This window comes from Gobius niger, assembly GCF_951799975.1.
Source record: "Gobius niger genome assembly, chromosome: 16".
NCBI lineage: Eukaryota > Metazoa > Chordata > Actinopteri > Gobiiformes > Gobiidae > Gobius > Gobius niger.
In genome coordinates this window covers 18262478-18281023 of record NC_136867.1, presented here as the reverse complement: position 1 = coordinate 18281023, position 18546 = coordinate 18262478, and the positions used below count along the sequence as shown (strand labels likewise).

The following is an 18546-nucleotide window of genomic DNA, read 5'->3' as shown; positions in this document are numbered from 1 at the left end:
TGAACCCTTCTACTGACCCAAACTCTCCAAATAAACATTTACTATAGAGGCCTGTCCAAAAAATTAAGTTTTGGCCGCAATAGTTTGCAAGCATTACCTGCTAAGTTACATCAAAAAGACATCCACGTTATAAAGTTTGATCAATTCGGCTCATCCTTCACTAAAGATGTTATTCCTCCTGAGTAGATAGTTAATAATTAAGGAATACTTTACTATAAATTGTGCTTACCGAAGGGAGCAGCAGAAAATGTCTCGTGCAGGTCCACCGTGTCGTCTGTGTCTAAGCTGGCTCATACCAGTTCAATCCGGTCCTCTGTCTGTGCAGGTGGGGTGGGAGGTGCCAAATTAACTATTTAGGTGTTAAATTTACTCCGGACTAATCAACACTGACAGATAACTCCTATGCTGGTCACCATTTAACACTTAAAGTGATAAAATAACATTTTAAGTGTTAAAAACAACTCAGATATATTTAACCCTGAGATTTTAACTCTGCAGTTTTTGCTGTGTACCCCGACTTTAACACAATATAACAGGCCTTTGTAAGTCCAATATGTCACGTTCAAAAAAGTGTAAAACAATTAACTTCGATGTAGTCCGCCTAATTAGTATGCCGCAATGTATTATATACATATTTCTCAAATTAATTTCATTTTAGCAGTCTCGGCTGGATTGGCAAACTGTCTTTTGAACATGCCTAGGTCCCAGTAACAAGTAGCTTGATTCCCTTAATAAATCCTTTTCGTAGTCCCTTTGGGGGTAATACAGCTGTTAATGGGATGATTGGGGGGGGTCTTTCATCTCCCCCTGGTGTCTCTGGCCAGAACTTGCAACTTTCCCTGCCACCGAGGCGGTAGCCCAATACACACTAATGGAATCACAAAGAAGAAGCTAACGGGCAAAGCTAACTGGCTAGCACCACTTAAACAGTATTTACAGCCAAGTTTGAGTAAAAAAATATCTCCATTGTGTAATTGGATGTACAATATCCCTCTCTCCCGTTGTCTTTTCTGTCAGCGTAGTATTTACTCTCAAGGACAATTATTGAGTAAAAAACGTAACATGCTACGACACCTGCAGTGGCGCTTGTGGCCTCTAGGGGCATGAGTTACTTAGTTCTGCTTCAAAGATGCAAGGAGACAGGGCCTTTAATGTGGCTGCTCCAACTTAACAAACTTTTAAGTCTGCCCTTAAAACACATCTGTTTGCGTTGGCGTTCGATTCAAGTTGAGCTGCATTTTTACTTTATTATGTGTCTTTTTAATCAATATTTTTATATTGTTTATATAGTGTCTTTTTGCCTTGTATGTGAAGCACTTTAGGGACCTAGTGTTGTTGTAAATGTATGACACAAATAATTTGGCACTGACATTGAGATTGTGCTATTGTTATTTAAAATCAGACATTGTTGCTTCTCAAAGTCTAATTATCCTACTGCGACATCTGTTATTGTTATATATATATATATATATATATATATATATATATATATATATATATATATTTTACAAACACCTGTACAAACCTTTAACCTTAACATTTTGTGATTACAGTTTTCCAGAAGTACTACCACCCTCCTACACTATCGAACAGGAGCGTGGACCTGCACCGGCCCGCGGACGTGTCGGTGGCGAACAAGACCAGCGTCACGGCCGGTTTCGCTCTCAGCGCTCTCCCCGAATCCATCATCCACTGCACTCGGGAGCGGCCGCTGCTCTGTCTGCTGCTGATGCTCGGCACTTTATGGATGGGCTACACCCTGTACCAGTTTAAACGCAGGTAGGCACGGCGCCGCAGCCATGCATCAACCCCCCCCCAAGTTCAGCAATTCACAGACTCAAGAGCCCGCCAAGGGATAAAATGGCTGTAAAATGCTATACAGAAGATAGTAAGAAAATGGGACGAACTGCAGCTTAACTTACTCTCAGTAGGATTAAACTATTAGGACTAAGCAACAATTACCCAGACTGAAATTGCTGCTACTCAGCACAGACCATTTACACCCAGTTTTAACCAAGATGTAACCATACCAACCCTGTATGAACGGAACAAAATCGGGACTATACCCTGGAATATAGATGAGGGACTTCCACCGGCAGTGCTTCTACAGTCTGAGAACCCCTGACTTAGATAAATCACTGGAGGAATTGTCCCTTGATGGGCTGAGTACTTCAGAGTGGGGCCTTGACTCCAAAGATTGCCAGACTCCTCGCGGGAACTTTCCAGACAGGCTTTTTACAAATGTCCCTTTTTCCGTCAAAGCTCCTGTTCCGGTCTTTTGATTTAATAAGCATTAAATATTCTACTTCTGATTGCTCCCAGTAATCAAATCAAGCTCAAAGCCGAATTGAATTGTGTAAGCAAAAGGCGGACCGAGGTACTTAAGCAGTGTGAGGATTGCAGCCATTGTCCTTGTCTTGTCCACAGTAATTGTATTCTTGTATTATTTGTCTCTCTTTGTCTTTCTCTGCCAGTCCCTTCCTGCATGCCAAAGTGAGGGAGGTGCTCTCGGACTGCGCCCTGCCGATCTCCGTGCTCATGTTCTCCTTCATCGGCTCCTACATCTTCAGTGACATTGAGCGTTAGTATCATTTATTGCCTCACTGGACATTTAGTGCCTGAGTGAATTTAGTGCGGTGATATACCTGTATGTTGCCGGTGCATCAGGGGCAGCGAGCAGCAGACGCTAAGTGGACATTTTAGCTGGAAGGTAAAAATACAGCGCCGCCGCAAAAGAGCAACATCATATATTTGTAGAAACAATCTTTTTTATCAAAGTTAACCGTGAGCAAGTGGCCGTAACATTTCAAGTGACCTTTTCTTGACTTATGGAGTTGCAAAGTGGGAGTAGCCGCTAGTTTCAGAAGTCATTTTCTTCACTTTAAATGTAGCTCCAACCTGGAAGCCTCCCACTGGAGGAATCTAAAAGTGTCAAAAAGGGCGGACGTGTGAGAGAGAAGGAGCGCTGACATCCCCAAACCAGGGACACAGTGATACAATGTAACAAGGCCACTGTGCACTATACGCTATACGTTTTTACACCTGAAAGTGCAAAATAATGTCCACACCAGGGTTCACAATGTGGTCATCTGTTGGGTGGTGATTTTAAAAAATAGTAGCTGTAAGTACTCGCAGGAACAAGAACACAGATATGTTAGAACCTATGGCCTGTTCACTGTTGTATGTGTTATGTTACCTGAATTTATTCACATGACATTGAAGTCAGTGTCATAGGTAATAAAAGCTGTTTGTTTGTTAAACCTTGGGGGGCATTTTGATACAGGCCATTAACATATGACGTACAGAAGTCCCACACGGTCAAACACATGTCAGCACTGATCTTCAAGGTTGTGGACTGGATGAACATGGACATGGACATGGAAGAGTGTTTGTTGAAAGTGCATGACAGCATATTTGTATGAAGAGAAAACTGACTATGGTTTGGTAGATTCTTTTGAACTAGTCATAATGGATTTTTTTCCCTTTGTCATTTTACAGTATTTCTCGCACTAAATGCGAGTCTGGCCAAGTTTTACAGTCAGAAAAACAAAAATGCTCAAGGGCATGAAGAGACTGGAGTGAAACCAGCAGCAGTTCTGTAATAACTCAATATTCAGACTCAGTTCCTTCAGTTTAAGCTCCACCTGGTTCTTGCAACCTTGTTCATCAAGGTCAAAAAGGTCAAACTAAACTAACCATATACAAGTTTGCCCGATAGCTACAGGATGGATGCAGCATCTCATCAATGCATCGGTCATGTAGTATTTTCATAAACATCCAAAAGGAAAATTTCTAATTAGAACCATCAATCTTGCGTTACCCAGATGCAGATAGCCACAATTTGTATTTAAAAAGATACAAAACTGAGGCACTCAAAGAAAAGTATTGGTAAAAGGCCTTTATTGCAGCATGGCCATTAGATTAAAACATTGCCTACGTGTTTTAGCCGTATTAGGCCTTTGTCAGGGCAGTACTCGAGTGATGTGTCAGGATGCAGCTTTTAAACTGTATTAAGTGGTTACATGTACATCCTATGAGCAGCATTTCCAAATACTAGCTACAAGACCAAGGAAAGCAATAAAAAAAAACACAAAAATACAAGAATCAAGATAATATACAAATATCTATGAATTATTTACAGTCTACAGTATTTAGTTTGCTTTTAGCCACAATTTGTAGTTTTTGCATTTGTCCTAAGCCTGGGTAAATGGACAGGGGTGAATCAGGACAAGCTATTCAGTTCTTCAACTGTAACACACTAAGAGGCCAAGTATTTGCCATAAAAAAGACCACAAAAGGGGAAAAAAGACCTGAACATATTTCATATTCCATTATTCAGTTGTCCTCGAATTTCAGAAGCACCAACTTTTTACCTGTCAAAGCAAGAAAGCTGTAACTTACTGAAGTCCATGTGGTTTCTGTTCAATCAGTCTGCTCTTTGAAAATCCATCCTAGGAGCGTCTTGCCCTTTCTACAAAAAAAGCTCTGAAATCACGCAGCTGCCAAAGCTCTAACAACGACTGGCGCGGAAAAACAGATGCAGTGAAAGCCCAGAGGCCATGCTCCTACCTCTCACCCCTGTGCAACATGTATAGGCATATATGGCCCTTCACAGTCTTTAATGAGTGATGAGGTGATAGACAAAGAGCCCCAGTGCTCCTCGAAAACCCGTCCTGGACTTGTGAGGAGGGATAATTTGTCAAACTGCTCTTTGTTTTGCATCTTAAAATAACTCCCGTGTCGTGCTCCTGCTGAAATGTGGGCTTCAATATGACAGGGAGTGTTTTGGTTTGATTAAACGCAAAGAGCTTTACTTGTCAGCTGCCATTTTGAAGACAGGGAAGTGGATATTTAGAGAGTGTCTGCCCAAGGGTTCAAATCCGTTTCCTGCTTACACCTTCACAAGCTTCACATTGTCATTGTCCAGACTCATATTGGGAGATTTGCATTTTGGCAAGGAAATTTATATTACTTTGAAATGACTTGATTGCTTTGATTTAAAAAAAATAAAATAAAGTAGAATTATATCTGGTGAAAAGTTATACCAATAAAGCTTTGATTTACACTTATAAAACATTTAGATTCATTCGTTGTTCACAAAACAAAACGAGGAATCGTGATGAGCTCAAATTTGTGACTGAAAAACCCAGCGTGGCCCGTGAGGTTTTGTCAATCTCTGATGCCTTCAAACAACGAGGACGACTTTACCGCTTGTACCGTTTCTTAATCCAAACCCAGGCCAAGGCAGAGGGAGATGTGCAGCATTTATGCCCTTATTGTTTAGCGTAATTTCAAGGCTCCATTCATTGTTGCCAAGGCAGCAGCTGTTCTCCAGGGATGGACCGGGAAACACACAGAGTCAGTGCCAAACCCTCAAGTGAATTTCAATTCGACGGCCGAGCCAATTTTATTCCTCCTCTACCTCCAGAGAGAATAAGTCAATAGTGCTATTATTGTATTGTCATCATTGCTCACTAGATGTAACCAAATGCACCCAATTTGGAGCGTGTGAGGAGACGCAGGCTGCAATTTGGACTATAAATACACTTGCTTATTGGAATAGAGTAGTTTTCAAACACAGTTATTACACTTTGTTTTTGTGAAGATTGGTTTGATTAGTTTGAGATGAGTTGTGCTCAGGGCAGAAAGGACATTTATGTTCTGATGTGCGAAGATCTAACTTCCACATCACATATTTCGTTTAGAGATGCATACAGTTTCTTAAACAACATGCAGACAGCTGATCATAAACTTGTAGTATTGGTGGTAACAATCACTTCTAGTCTAGTTTAGTTATTGAATCTGAACCATGTCTTCGGTTATGACTTTGCAATAAAAATTAATCAATGCCATCATTCCGGACTGAGTGTCAAAACAAATTATCGTCAATTTATAAAGGCTCATTCATACTTCACAAGACGCAAGAAGTTCTTGTTCTTGCACCCTGAGCTGCAGAACAAAATGAAGTCACTTTTGCCTTGTAGCCATGGAAACGTTTTGTTACTGACAATAGTTTCAAGGCAAAATTGACTTCATTTTGTTGTGCAGCTCAGGGTGCAAGAACAAGAACTTCTTGCGTCTTGTGAAGTATGAATGAGCCTTAACTTAACACCCATTTGGATTTCGTTGCTATGCTGTTACCAAGCTGCGACATACCTTCTATTAGTTAAAGGCTAAAATCCAAATCTGCATTTTGATGGAATTCATGAATTAATTGACGTTTTCTCTTGTGAACAGTTCCCGTGTTTAAAGTTCACGACCGGCCGATCTTCAACGTGGCTCCGTTCGAACGTCTGTCGGCCCTGAACGTGGTCAGTGCCATGGGGCTCGGTTTCCTGCTGGCGCTGCTCATCTTCATCGACCAGAACATCGTCGTATCGCTGACCAACGCTCCAGAGAACAGGTAAAGATCGCAATATCAAGGCGCGACTCACACACTAATGGAAATCCTCAAAAGACCTTGTAATTTTCACCATTCCACCACCTTTCCGACTTCCTTAAAATCGATACTGGTGCCTGCCCTCAAAATTTCAGATCGGATGGACATTGGATCGAATATAACTACAGGAACGTTAATCTGACTTACCGTATTTTCCGGACTATAAATTGCACTAGCCAAAGAATGCATAATGAAGAGGAAAAAACATATATAAGTTGCTCCGGAGTATAAGTCGCACCAGCCTTGGCAACTACACCGTTGACAAGCCTCTCCCGGCAGCAGGTTGTTTAAGCACCCATTTGCGAACTTGTTCCTCTAGCTTTGGCCATCTAGCTTTTAGCCCATGTTTAGCTTATTTGGTTTCTTCATTGCAGTGAGAGTAACCTCTGCTTTTCGCCTATCCCTCACAAGCGTCTTTATTACCGTTTGTTTTTTATTTTCAGTGGTACAGGAGTAGCAGATACTGGTCTACGAGCCTAGAGCGCCCTCTAGTGGCTGTCAGTGTGATAATAACAAGCATGTGAAATTATATATTTTCATATATAAGTCGCACCTGAGTATAAGTCGCACCCCCAGCCAAACTATGAAAAAAAGTGCGACTTATAGTCTGGAAAATACTGTAATTTTGCCCCTGTTGCAGTACCTACGCAACGCTACTAAAAACTTTCTGTCGGTAATGATGCCTCCGTACACATAGAAATGCCTTTGTTGGGAACTGGCAGCTGAAGTCTCTGTTTTCTGTGGAATAGGCCTGAGATAATGAGCTGCGACCAGGAATTTAAACAACGACATAAGCATTTTCTGAGTGTTTCGGTTTTAATTAGTGATATAGTCTGTCTGTGCGACGCTTCAATAGGGCTCCCAAGTATCCTCTGGCTACTCTTTGAGCTCTTCATTCTCAATATGTGCTTGTTTGTTTGAGGGGAGCAGATTAACTGAACCATGAATTTGACACGTGAGGTAAATTGTCGCAGGCAGGGAGCTATGAAGCAGGCTCAGAGCTAAAACAAGACCATGAACTTGTAGCCTCTTGTTCTAAATTTGCATTCGCCAAACTCCCTTTTAAAGCTTATTTTTTCAGCCGCAGACAGCCCAGTTAAACCCCACAAAGAAAGACGCACTTATCATCGAGATTCGTGGCTCAAAAAATTAATTGGTCGCCTGTTTCAAATGAGAAGCGAAATCATCATTTTGTGACTGTGTTATTGATCTGTTCAAGCTTAAACCCGAGGGCCACCGCTCTGGGGGTTTGTCAATATTACAGTTTTGCTTGTCTTTAACCTTCACAGTTTGTCAATTGTAAGTTGCAGAGAAAAGGGCTGCAGCTGCGAACACTTCAGGGTATTTGTGTCACTGCTCGCGCCTCGGCTTAAAGACGTCAAAATATAGTCACAGAAATGTTATTTGATGAAAACAAATTTAACAGAGATTGACCATTTTTTATTTGATTTTAAATAAAGAAGACAGGTTTGTACTGCAGGGAGGTTTGCCACATGTGCAAACAGCACTTAGCTAAAAAAAAAGTAATAATTCCGGCATTATAGTGTAGTTTCTGAATAATATTTCAGTCAAAATGGTTGTTTCTTGCCCAAAGACACAACAGCAATATGAGCAATCAGGTGTTTATGGTTCTATATATCTAGAAAAGGCTTGTTTAGACACAGACACAGTGATGCATTGCAGGTAATTGTCCTGGAGTAATCCTTTTGTTGTTGCCTCATAAAAATATCATTATCATCAGCTTTGTATAATTTATAACTCTGCGTCGCTTTCAAGAATAAAGGCTTCACACTAAGGCCTGTTTAGAATATCTTAAATGCTATTTGGCTGTATAATCATAGCATGAGGAGAGTATTGACTGAATGGCTGGGTATTGTTGTGCTTGAATGTCACAGTCAAGGGCAAGTGACTCAGTTCTCTTCAAAGCTTTGACATGACAGACGGTCGAAGTAACAAAAGCTTAAATATCTCCCAAACCAACATAACGGGTTTTACTGTCGTTTGATCACATTTGCAATGATGTATGGGCCAGGAACATTATTTTTCATGTTTAATGGTGAGACAGTAAACAGTGAAAGCCCACAGCTCTCGTGGTGAAGGGCGCTGCTGACCTTAGGAGCGTCCTGCCCTTTTGATTTGTGTTCGACCATGAAATACTACAGTATGTAAAACTGTCTCTCAGCCCCTGATCTCATGGCCGTTGCTGTGTGGGGTCTTTGCTCCCGCACTAAGGGGTCGTCTGCAGTGGAGGAATACGCAGCCACTCTTTGTATTGGACTGCACTGTGACAGATTAAGTTTGAGGGATTGATGTCGGCCATAACTCCCTTTTATCTACTCATAAAAAAGTGTCTTTTATAGCATTTGCACCACATAAATTACTTTGCATAAAACAAGTGAATTAGTGGCGTGTTTTATACTATTTTATACAGTGTCTAATTGGTGTTTGATTAAATTTTTATCTCTACGATACGATGTTATGCACAAAAAACAGGTTAAACAACATTTGAGTCATTTCTTGTTTACACATTTCTGAAAAGGCGTCAGTAATAGAGTGTTTAGCGTGTTAACTTTGTTTGTGTAGCTGTTTGTAATATTCCTCGATATTGTCCCTGCCCGCTGTCCACAGGTTGCTGAAGGGCACGGCCTACCACTGGGACCTGATGCTCTCTGGCCTCATTAACATCCTGATGTCGGTGATGGGGTTGCCGTGGATGCACGCGGCGTTCCCTCACTCCACGCTACACGTGCGGCAGCTCGCCTTCGTGGAGCAGCGTGTGGAGGGTGGCCACCTCTATGAGACGTGAGTGACACCTCCCACCGCCGAGCCAGCGCTAATCAAACGCTCAATTAAAGGTCTTTGGTGGAGTGTGGATCCACTGTAATTTTGTGTTGCAGACTACTGTATCTTGCTCCTCACTGATTGCATGATTACTATGTAACTAAGCATTTTCTCTGCGGGTGGAAGAGGTGAAGGAGCTCCGGGGAGATGAGAGGATTGGTTTTATCGCCGCAGCCATGTGCGATGTGCAGAAATCTAGTTTGCATTCATCCAGGATTAATCTGCTGCAAAGTGCCATCCATGAGACAAAGGAAAACTCCTATACAGTATTTAGCATAATTGGAGATATTAGACATTGTGTTATTTTCTTTGCATCAAGAATATTCTGACATTTAGTCTCAAAAACATTCAGATTTTTTGAAGAAATTACGTTCAATGCATAACTCACTGTGATTTTGAATGCTGTTTGTTGAACCAGAAAAGTAATTTCCCTTTGCAGATTGTTTATTAGAAATGACTGGAGATGCAGAGAGAAGGGAGTGTTTTACATAGTGAAATTCGACACTGTCCAACTGAGTTAAAAAAGAAAACAAATTCACATCCTCATCATGGGTATTAAAGGGGAGGAAGAGGAGGTTTTTTTTTGTATTGCGCCTTTCACCAACATGATCACAGGGAGAATTCATTCACCCTGATTAGATACATACACTATGTAGCCATAAGAACCCTTGGAGCAGATAGGCAGAAGTGTGGCCTCTCACACAGGATACATGGTATTCCTCTCACGGTCTCCCATTCAGGTACTACCCAGGCCCAACCCTGGTTATCTACTGAGATCTGACAAGGTTTTTAATATTTTTATATTTGATATTGGCCCATACATACAGCCCGACAGGCTATAGAAGTGACATAGAATCCAGACAATACCATGTTCATGTCCATCCATCTTAAACTTGTGCACCGTTGCTTAATCACAGCCACTTCATCTTTACACGTTATCCATACATTATCTGTACTTCCAGTGCTATGCTAGAAATGTATTTTAAGCCAAATTTCCCGAGGCTCTAAACATGCTGGGACGAGGCTTCACTCAAACCCTCTGATTGAATACAAGGTGTAAATATTAATACACGCTTTTGCTCTCCTCGAGCTCTCAACTCCGAACAACTCCCTGATCATTTTTAAGTGGATGGAAGACATGATTCTTATTAAGACAAATTCACAGTGTGACCTAATTCTCATCCTCACAGCTAAAACCTTCCAAACATACTATAACCCAGAGACGACTTACACAATGAGGCGTGTGATCGCAAGAACTAAAGTCGACAAGCAAGTTTAATTTGAACTGAAAGGGCTTGGGTTTCTGTCATTTTGTTCAGAATCTTATATGATAATACAAATTACACTCAGTGCCTATGGAGCTACATCTCACATGGTTTGAATCTACAATTATAAGAATGATGCTTATTCTACTCAAGAGAAAGAAAATGGTTGCACTTCACAGCACAGTAATAACATGGTAATAGGATGTAATAAGCGTGGCAACAAGGGAGCGGGTTTTCACGTAAATATTATGAAAATACTAATCGTGTTTCCTGGTCATTTACAGTGTTGTTTGTCCCAGGTCGGGGGGGGGGTTAGGAGTTTGCGCAGTACTATAAAATAAAGTAGAATGACAGGTGTGTGATTTGCTTCATGAGTAATTTCCATAATTACCATGTTATCACACTTATGCACAATTATGCACAATTAGCACGCTAAGCGCTATTTCCATTTTATTACCATTACCAAATTGAGCATTGTTAATTTGGGTGCACATAATTTTTTGAAGCTACAGAAGTGATTCCTGCTCTGACCGTGTACGCCCTTGTGTGTGCTCAGTATCGTCCAGGTAAAGGAGACACGGTTGACGTCTCTTGCTGCAAACATCTTTATTGGGGTGTCGGTGCTGCTGCTGCCGGTGCCGCTGCAGTGGATCCCCAAACCTGTCCTGTACGGCCTCTTCCTCTACATCGCACTCACCTCCATCGACGGCAACCAGATGTGCGACCGCATGGCTCTGCTACTCAAGGAACAGGTAGCTCTAACAACCAAAAACATAAACAGTATCTTCCAGGCCTGTTTTCCTAACCTAAAATATGCAGAGGTCATTATCATTTTAGTGCATCAGAATTACAGAAATAATATCCCTTTTCAAATCAAAGAGCATACGATTTGATAGATCTATTGTTGCACTTAACCTTCAGAGCAACATACCACCATTACCGCTTCTTCTTTACCTCTGTGTATTTTTTTTTTCAAGCTATTGAGACAAGAATATTAAGTAGGTAAAAATGTTAAAAGGTTACCGAGGTGCAGCTTGGGAGTGTGTGGACGTAACCTTGGCGTGAGTCATGACGCCACATTTGCATTTTTCTAAAGTTCAGTTTTAAGACAAGGTGAAAATTTTAAAGGGATAGAAAGAAATTTGGGCCTCGCTTTTCTTTTTCGTCTTTTCAGGGTGAACCACAATCTGTTTCTAATGCGCTTGTTTTGTAACGTGTGTTTAGGGCGAACATTCTTCAATCTGCATAAATCTGTAAATTGTCTATAATTACAGACATGAAGCAATTTAAAAAGTCGATGCTCCTCACAAAGATTCATATTTTGCAAAACAGTGAAGCCTGTAGCTCTGTCTTGTTAGTGTCCGATTTCACCTTCACTGAAAGGTAAAACTCGTCCTCCTGCCACACTCTAGTGCCCCCAAATGTCTTTAAGACGGTACTGTAGGCAGCTTGGCAAGGCAAAGCAAGCAAATGGCAGAATACTGTAGAGTAGACTTCACTTTTTTTTTTTCTTTTTTTTTTTCTTTTTTTGCAGTTATAGACCACAGTATTTCTGACTGGGGATGTTCTTTTTCACTGTTGTGTGGCAGCAGTGGCGCAGATTTTAGTGCGGGTCGTCTTGTGTCCTTGGTCAAGGCACTTAACCCACTTTGCCTTCAGTGTATGTGTACGCCCTTATACAAAGCTCTTTAAGTGCCTAATGTACAGAATAGAGAAGCACTATACAATTTTACCATATTTACCATTCAGTATTTAGCTGTGTAGTGTAAGTTCTTGCAACTATGTAATGATAGATACTAAAGTAATGACATTTTTATAAAATTGTTTTGTTGATTAGGTCAGCTGTGGCAATGGAAAGGGGAAGGTAGGGGAAACTGCTTCAGTGCACCACCTCCTGGGTTTGTTCTCGTTCTAGAGCATGGTGTCCCACACTGGTCAGCTCTTTCTATGCCTTCCACCTGTGTAGCCCCCTCTGCTCTACAACAGTCTTTCACCGTCTTCTGGGTAGAGCGTAGCAGACGAATATAATCCATCTTATTCTCCAGTAAATGAACATTAGTCAGAACAATAGTAGGGAAAGAAGATTTGCGATCTGCAGGTCTTCTACTTCATTGTTTGTCTTTTTCTTGTTTCCTGTAGCACCTCTTGTGACGCCTCCACTGTGCCGCTGTTTATTTCGTTTTAAAAAGCCGGTCCTTCATGGCTAGTACAGACTCTCTGCAGTAATTTATTATACGATTTAATTAAACTCTCCCACCAATGATCAAACTTCTTTTCTTAGACTTAAATGCAATTATTCTGCCTTCAAAAGTAATGGTAAAAAGCGTGTTGTCTCTTTGAAATATGAAGCTGTATTAGCTTATTATGAACAGATTTGCAGCCGGCTGAAGCTGAAGGCTGAGTTGTTGCCATTGTGTTTTATAATGTGCATAGTTTCTGTTTGGAGCCATGTCCCTCCACAAATCTGTCAATGTCACCATGTTTATGTCACGTTTATGGGTTTGTAATGTTGGTAAAAGCTGCCAAAGCTCTTAGTATAAAGTATAAAATCATGAGTATAGGGCAATATCTGGGGTGGTACTTGAGAATGGCTGATTAATTAATGTAGTTGCTATGTTGTGCATTTCCATCAATTTTTTACCAAAACAATTTGACTTGAAAGGTCTGGCCAATACTACTGCAATGTGTTTGTGTTGGCTGTCTCTGAGTCCAACCTTTTTTAGTCATTAAGTCTAATATAAACACACAGGGCATGTTTTCTAGAAAGTATGGCTCCCATGTCGTCTGGAACCCCCCTGAAATAACTGCTGCTGTAACATGCGTAAAGTAGAAGACACAAACAAAACGTTCCTCAGCTCAGCATCTTCACAACCCTTGGTGCTCTTAGGGTTAGTCTACTGTGTGTTATTACTGATTTTTGTTATTGACTTTTTACAGTCCTATAAAGAAGGTTGCACACATTCATTCCTCACTAGAAAACTGCTCTGCTTACAGCCTTAGGAACCTTGAAACACCAACGGCTTGGCTCAATAAAGCTCACCCCAGTGGGCAAAACATTATTGAATTTTAACACTACTTGAACATTAGCCCTGTATGTTTCTCTTAAGTGCATGCGAAGCTTCCCTGAAAGAGCAAACATATCAGCTATAATGTACTGTAAAGTTGTTATAAAAACTTAGACATCTCCAGTTTGTTGGAGAAAACAGCTCTTCTCCTTACAGCTTTAGACACTAAATAAAGTAAATCCACAGGGGGAAAAATGGAATATTGAATTTCATGCTGACTACTTGGATTTGATTGAAAACATGCTGTCTGCCCTTGGAGTTAGCCCTGTGTGAGCTATCTATTCCCTGGGCACTGTCTGTAAGGCTTGGCAGTGAGAAAGGGATTGTGTTCTAATCTGCTGTGATCCTCTCTCCTCCACAGACGTCGTACCCTCCCACCCACTACATCCGCAAAGTGCCCCAGAGGAAGATCCACTACTTCACCTTCTTGCAGATGATGCAGCTGCTGGTGCTGTGCACGTTCGGCATGTACCCCATCCCGTACATGAAAATGATCTTCCCTCTGGTCATGATCCTGCTAATCCCAATCAGGTACCACTTCCTCAAGACACAAGTTCACCTTCCCCTGGGCTCCTGCATACATCGCACGCTGTCAAGCCGCAAAGACAAACTGAATGTCTAAGGGAGCTTCATTTACTCCTTTGCCAAGAAGTACAAAGTAATATATTTTAGTTTGCCTGACCTTTTCTTAAACTCAGCAGAAGATATATTATACAAACTTCACATGTGAAAACAGGGGCAGGCTGTAGGAATAATTCACAATCCCAGCATCAGCCCTGAGAAAAATCTTCAATAAATAATAGTATATATTTCTAAAAAGTACAATCTTCATTCTCTACATGTGGAAACTTTAGCACACAGCAATAAATCCAAGCTTGTGAAGCAAACTGATCTGCGCTCTTTTCTTGGTCTGGTTTGCTTACAGTTGCTTTAAGAGACTAGATGCAAGTTGGCCATTTTATGCTCCCTACTGCCACCTCAGGTCTTACGCGTAACTGCAGTCCCTATGTTAAGCTCGTGCATGAGAATTCAGACCAGAAGTAACAGCTATTTGAGTGACAGTGCAGGATTTTAGAGGCAGTTATGGTGAACCGGTCTGGGCTCATTCTACACATTAGGACATGGCTGTAACATGTAGGGGGATGAAAATTCATCATTTTAACATTTTTAAACTCTGTATTGTCCCTTTAAGTTGCATCTTTGGTGACTATTTCCTCTGTTCTTTCTGCACAGGAACAACGTTCTTCCTCATATCATTGAGGCTAAATACTTGGACATCATGGACGCTCAGCACATGTAGCTGCACAGAGGGACCCGCAGGAAAAAAAAAAAAAAAAAGAAGAAGCTGAACGAAAAAACAAAATGAGGATTTAAAAAAGACACTTTTCAATGCAAAACTGTTACGGAAGCAAAAAGGATAAATCGACTGTTTAGATTTTTGATAAAGAACTATCTACTACAGGTGAAGCACTGGAAATGAGAGCTGAGTCAAACAGAGACAGAAAAATCAGAGGCACCTCCCAGTTTCACCTGCGTTTGACTGTCCGCTCCTTCAGTGCCATGCCTCCCATGTTCCTCTCTCACGCAACTCGCCCTCCTAAGTATTCACTCCAGACCGTGCAAGTCCAGAACGCTGCCAGCAAGCTATTGATACAAAGTTGCAATGGGTACAACCAATAACTAAGCTTTTTTGTTTGTTTGTTTTGTTTTCCTTTTGACACTTTGCACTCCGTGTTTTTACACTGGTTCCTTTGTAAACACTTGCACGGTCTCGATGAGTACGCCGGTGCTGTGCGTTTGTAAAGTCAATCTTTGTTTTTTGTTCAGTGTTAAATTGACATTCCTCCACCTTTTTAGCTGTGAAGGACGCTGTTGTCTACTTTGGTAAGTCATTCCTATGAAGCCAGTATTGGACAAGGGAACGCGGTGTGAGTCCATCAGGCTTACTGCCACCAAACCTCATTTTTAAAGTGGAATTTACCTAATACATTCCACACTTATGGTATATTACATAGATGTAATTATTTAGACCGACAGCACAAACCAAAACATATAGTTATTATTAAATCTTTATCAAATTATGAATATATAATAGAGTATATTATGGCAATATGAAACTATTTTAGGCTGCATTGACATAGAAATATTTATTTTCTCTTTAAAGGCAATGTTGGACAGAGATTACTTTTATCTGTTTGTCCATAGTTCATTGTGTTTTGAGTGTCTGCCTTTCCCTGGTTTTTCATGTTACGTCAACTTCCCACTTCAATTTTTGGAACAAGAAAATGGGTAAAAGATGTGTTACAAATGTTGAAATTAACTGGTTTGGGTTTTTTTGACCAAATGCTTAATATGTTCTTTTTGTGAGCGAAGTGTTCAAAGAGTTTTAGACTAATCGGGTATTGTTTTCTATCGTTATTTGGTGTTATGATTAGAAAATGCTTGCAAACGTTGTCATGTACTAATCCAACCCAGGCCTCTTCTGGACCACTAATACCTACGAGAAGACAAAAAAAAAGAATCCTACGCAGTGGTTTCGCCTCCAGCATGACTTGACTGGATTTTTTTAAAAACATGATGCGATGCCAATGGACATGTAGCAAGCAAACTTCTCAGAAAAAAAAAAAAAAACAAGCAAATGCAGCGCTCAATATTCAGCAATACTGTGTACGACCGCACTCCACTGACGGGTGAGACTTTTCCAGCGACGCCTCAGCAAAGCAAAGTATTTTTGAGCAACTTTTTAGTCCGTCCTTGTGGGTTCCACTCCATTCTCCTTTGAGTCAGATATTGCATCAAGCTTTTTGGCATTCACGGTGCCAGGAAGGTTAGGTTGGTCAATTCCCTTTTTGGGGGAAAACTGTAGTATCTCCTACTACGACACTGGCTTCTATTCATATTTTATTTGTCTATTTCTGTTGCGGGTCAAAAGTGGTTGGAGCCGACCCCATCTACTATGGGCCTGAGGCGGTTCACCCTGGATACAGGGAAGCTAAAGTGGCAGGGCAGACAAAGACAACCACTTTATTTATTATTGGCATTTTATATTCCCCAATTCACTCAACATACATCCTCGAACAGTACCTTTAAAGAATATTAACTGCTGTAAAATCATCACAACCCCATGATTATGAAGTACAAAGTTACTCTATCCACAATAAGAACATTAGCTTTAACTCTCGGTTAATGTGACTCTTTGACCTCTAAAGTAAAAGATGTGACTTGTTTTCCCCCATAAAGAAGCATCAGTGATGTTGCCAATCTAACCTTCAGTATTTGCTTTCCAAGTCTCCCTATGGCAGCTCCTTCATGCAGCACTGTTGTCTTACAGATGTGAGGAAAAAGATGTCCAAATTGAGCAGATGTCTTTGCGCCGAGATAACGCCGAAAAAGAGAACGCGCTGCTCAGCTCTGCATTTGCATAATCTTTGGACTAAGCCCTATAGACAGTACTTGGAGAGAGAAGATTGCGAGGTATGGATAATACAGTAATGTACAGTTTGCAATGCAGCGGTTTAGTTTTTATCAACTTCTTTGGTTGAATAATCTATGGCGACCGCTTCAATCTTTGGACCAATCTTTTTTTGTTTTTGTTTTTTGTGGCGGTATTGTTGTTCCTTGATATCTCTACTGACAGTTTTACAATATGACTGAAAACTCAGAGGACTTAACCTTGGATGGCATCACAGCACTGCTCCTTTGCCTCTCTCCGAACCTCAGCCCTTTCAAAAATTGTTTGAAAATTGTGACGTTTTTTTTTTTTTCTGTTTTCCCCGATTTCATATAATAGCCTACTTTTCTAATCATGAATGTAAGATGTGTGGATTTTTATATAGCATATTAATTTAGGTGTCAAACAAAATCTGTAATTTTGTCAAAAAGATCAGCTATATTTGTAAGCTGTAAGATGTAAAAATGAGAAAATGGGTATTAAAAAGAATGTGTTGGTTTCCTATAGTATATATAAATATACTGTACACTGAAAAAGAGAGATTATCTCAAGCTGTTTGCCAAATAAAAAAGTAGTAGTGGCACATGTTGTCTTGAAATGTTTTTTTTTTCTTTCAATCATCTTTTGTCACTTTTATTGGAAAAATAAAGGAGATGAACAGAGAAAGGAAAGCAAGGAATGAAAACCATACAGGGAAGAATGAGGTAGGCTACAATATAGAGAAATATTCAAGAGCAGTTGTGACCTCAGTGTTTTATCTGAACCAAAACACATTATTGTTAAGAGAAAGTGGCCTTTCGACAACACAAAAATTAAGATAACTGAATTGAAGAAATTATGTTTACAGACAGAGCGTTGCTTCGCTGTAACCGATCTGTGATTTAAATACATAGGGCTAGATCAGGGGTGTCCAAACTTTTTCTCACATTTTGAAGCATACACGGGTTGAAGGGCCATAGATTGGTGGTTAGTGCCGCGAAACCTTTGACTAGCAGAGGTGTAAATTGTGCCCCATACCTTTATTTATGCTTAAAACCTTCATGCCAGCTCTGTCTCACAATATAATGTTAGCCGTCAGGATAGAATTGTGTAGAATGATCTTAGTTCAAATAAAAAGGATCACCTCTGATGTGCACAGATTAAGCAAGACCAAAAATTGGTCCGAGGGCCACATTTGGCCACCGGGCCGCACGTGGGACACCCCTGGGCTAGATGCATCAGGTGTATACCATTCGCCAAAACATGATGAAAAGCATGGAAAAAACAAAAACAGAAATTGTCTCTGTTAATTATGTAAAAATTGTAAAGGTCAATAAATCATCTCTGGCCCTGAAATGTTCTTGCGTTAGCCTACTTAAAGGTACACTCCGTAACATTTTGGACTATACTGTTGCCGGCAAAACGAAACATGCTGTTAATGACCAGCTCAACACAGAAAATGCTATTATTGCAGTGTGTAATAAAAGAATGCATTTGGATGAGAAC

General features: G+C 40.6%; 1 protein-coding gene across 3 annotated transcripts in view; it reads left to right on the top strand.

Moving 5' to 3' along the window:
* The window catches only part of slc4a11 (solute carrier family 4 member 11), a 77838-nt gene extending 61589 nt beyond the window's left edge, over positions 1 to 16249 (top strand). For all 3 annotated transcript variants that reach the window (XM_079573315.1, XM_079573314.1, XM_079573313.1), the window contains 7 exons: positions 1554 to 1779; positions 2475 to 2581; positions 6238 to 6403; positions 9068 to 9241; positions 11102 to 11297; positions 13972 to 14141; positions 14844 to 16249. In XM_079573315.1, the coding sequence (XP_079429441.1) occupies positions 1554 to 1779; positions 2475 to 2581; positions 6238 to 6403; positions 9068 to 9241; positions 11102 to 11297; positions 13972 to 14141; positions 14844 to 14910 (1106 nt within the window). In that variant the 3' untranslated portion in view covers positions 14911 to 16249. The remainder of the gene's footprint in view (positions 1 to 1553; positions 1780 to 2474; positions 2582 to 6237; positions 6404 to 9067; positions 9242 to 11101; positions 11298 to 13971; positions 14142 to 14843) is intronic.
* Positions 16250 to 18546: the final 2297 nt, after the last annotated feature.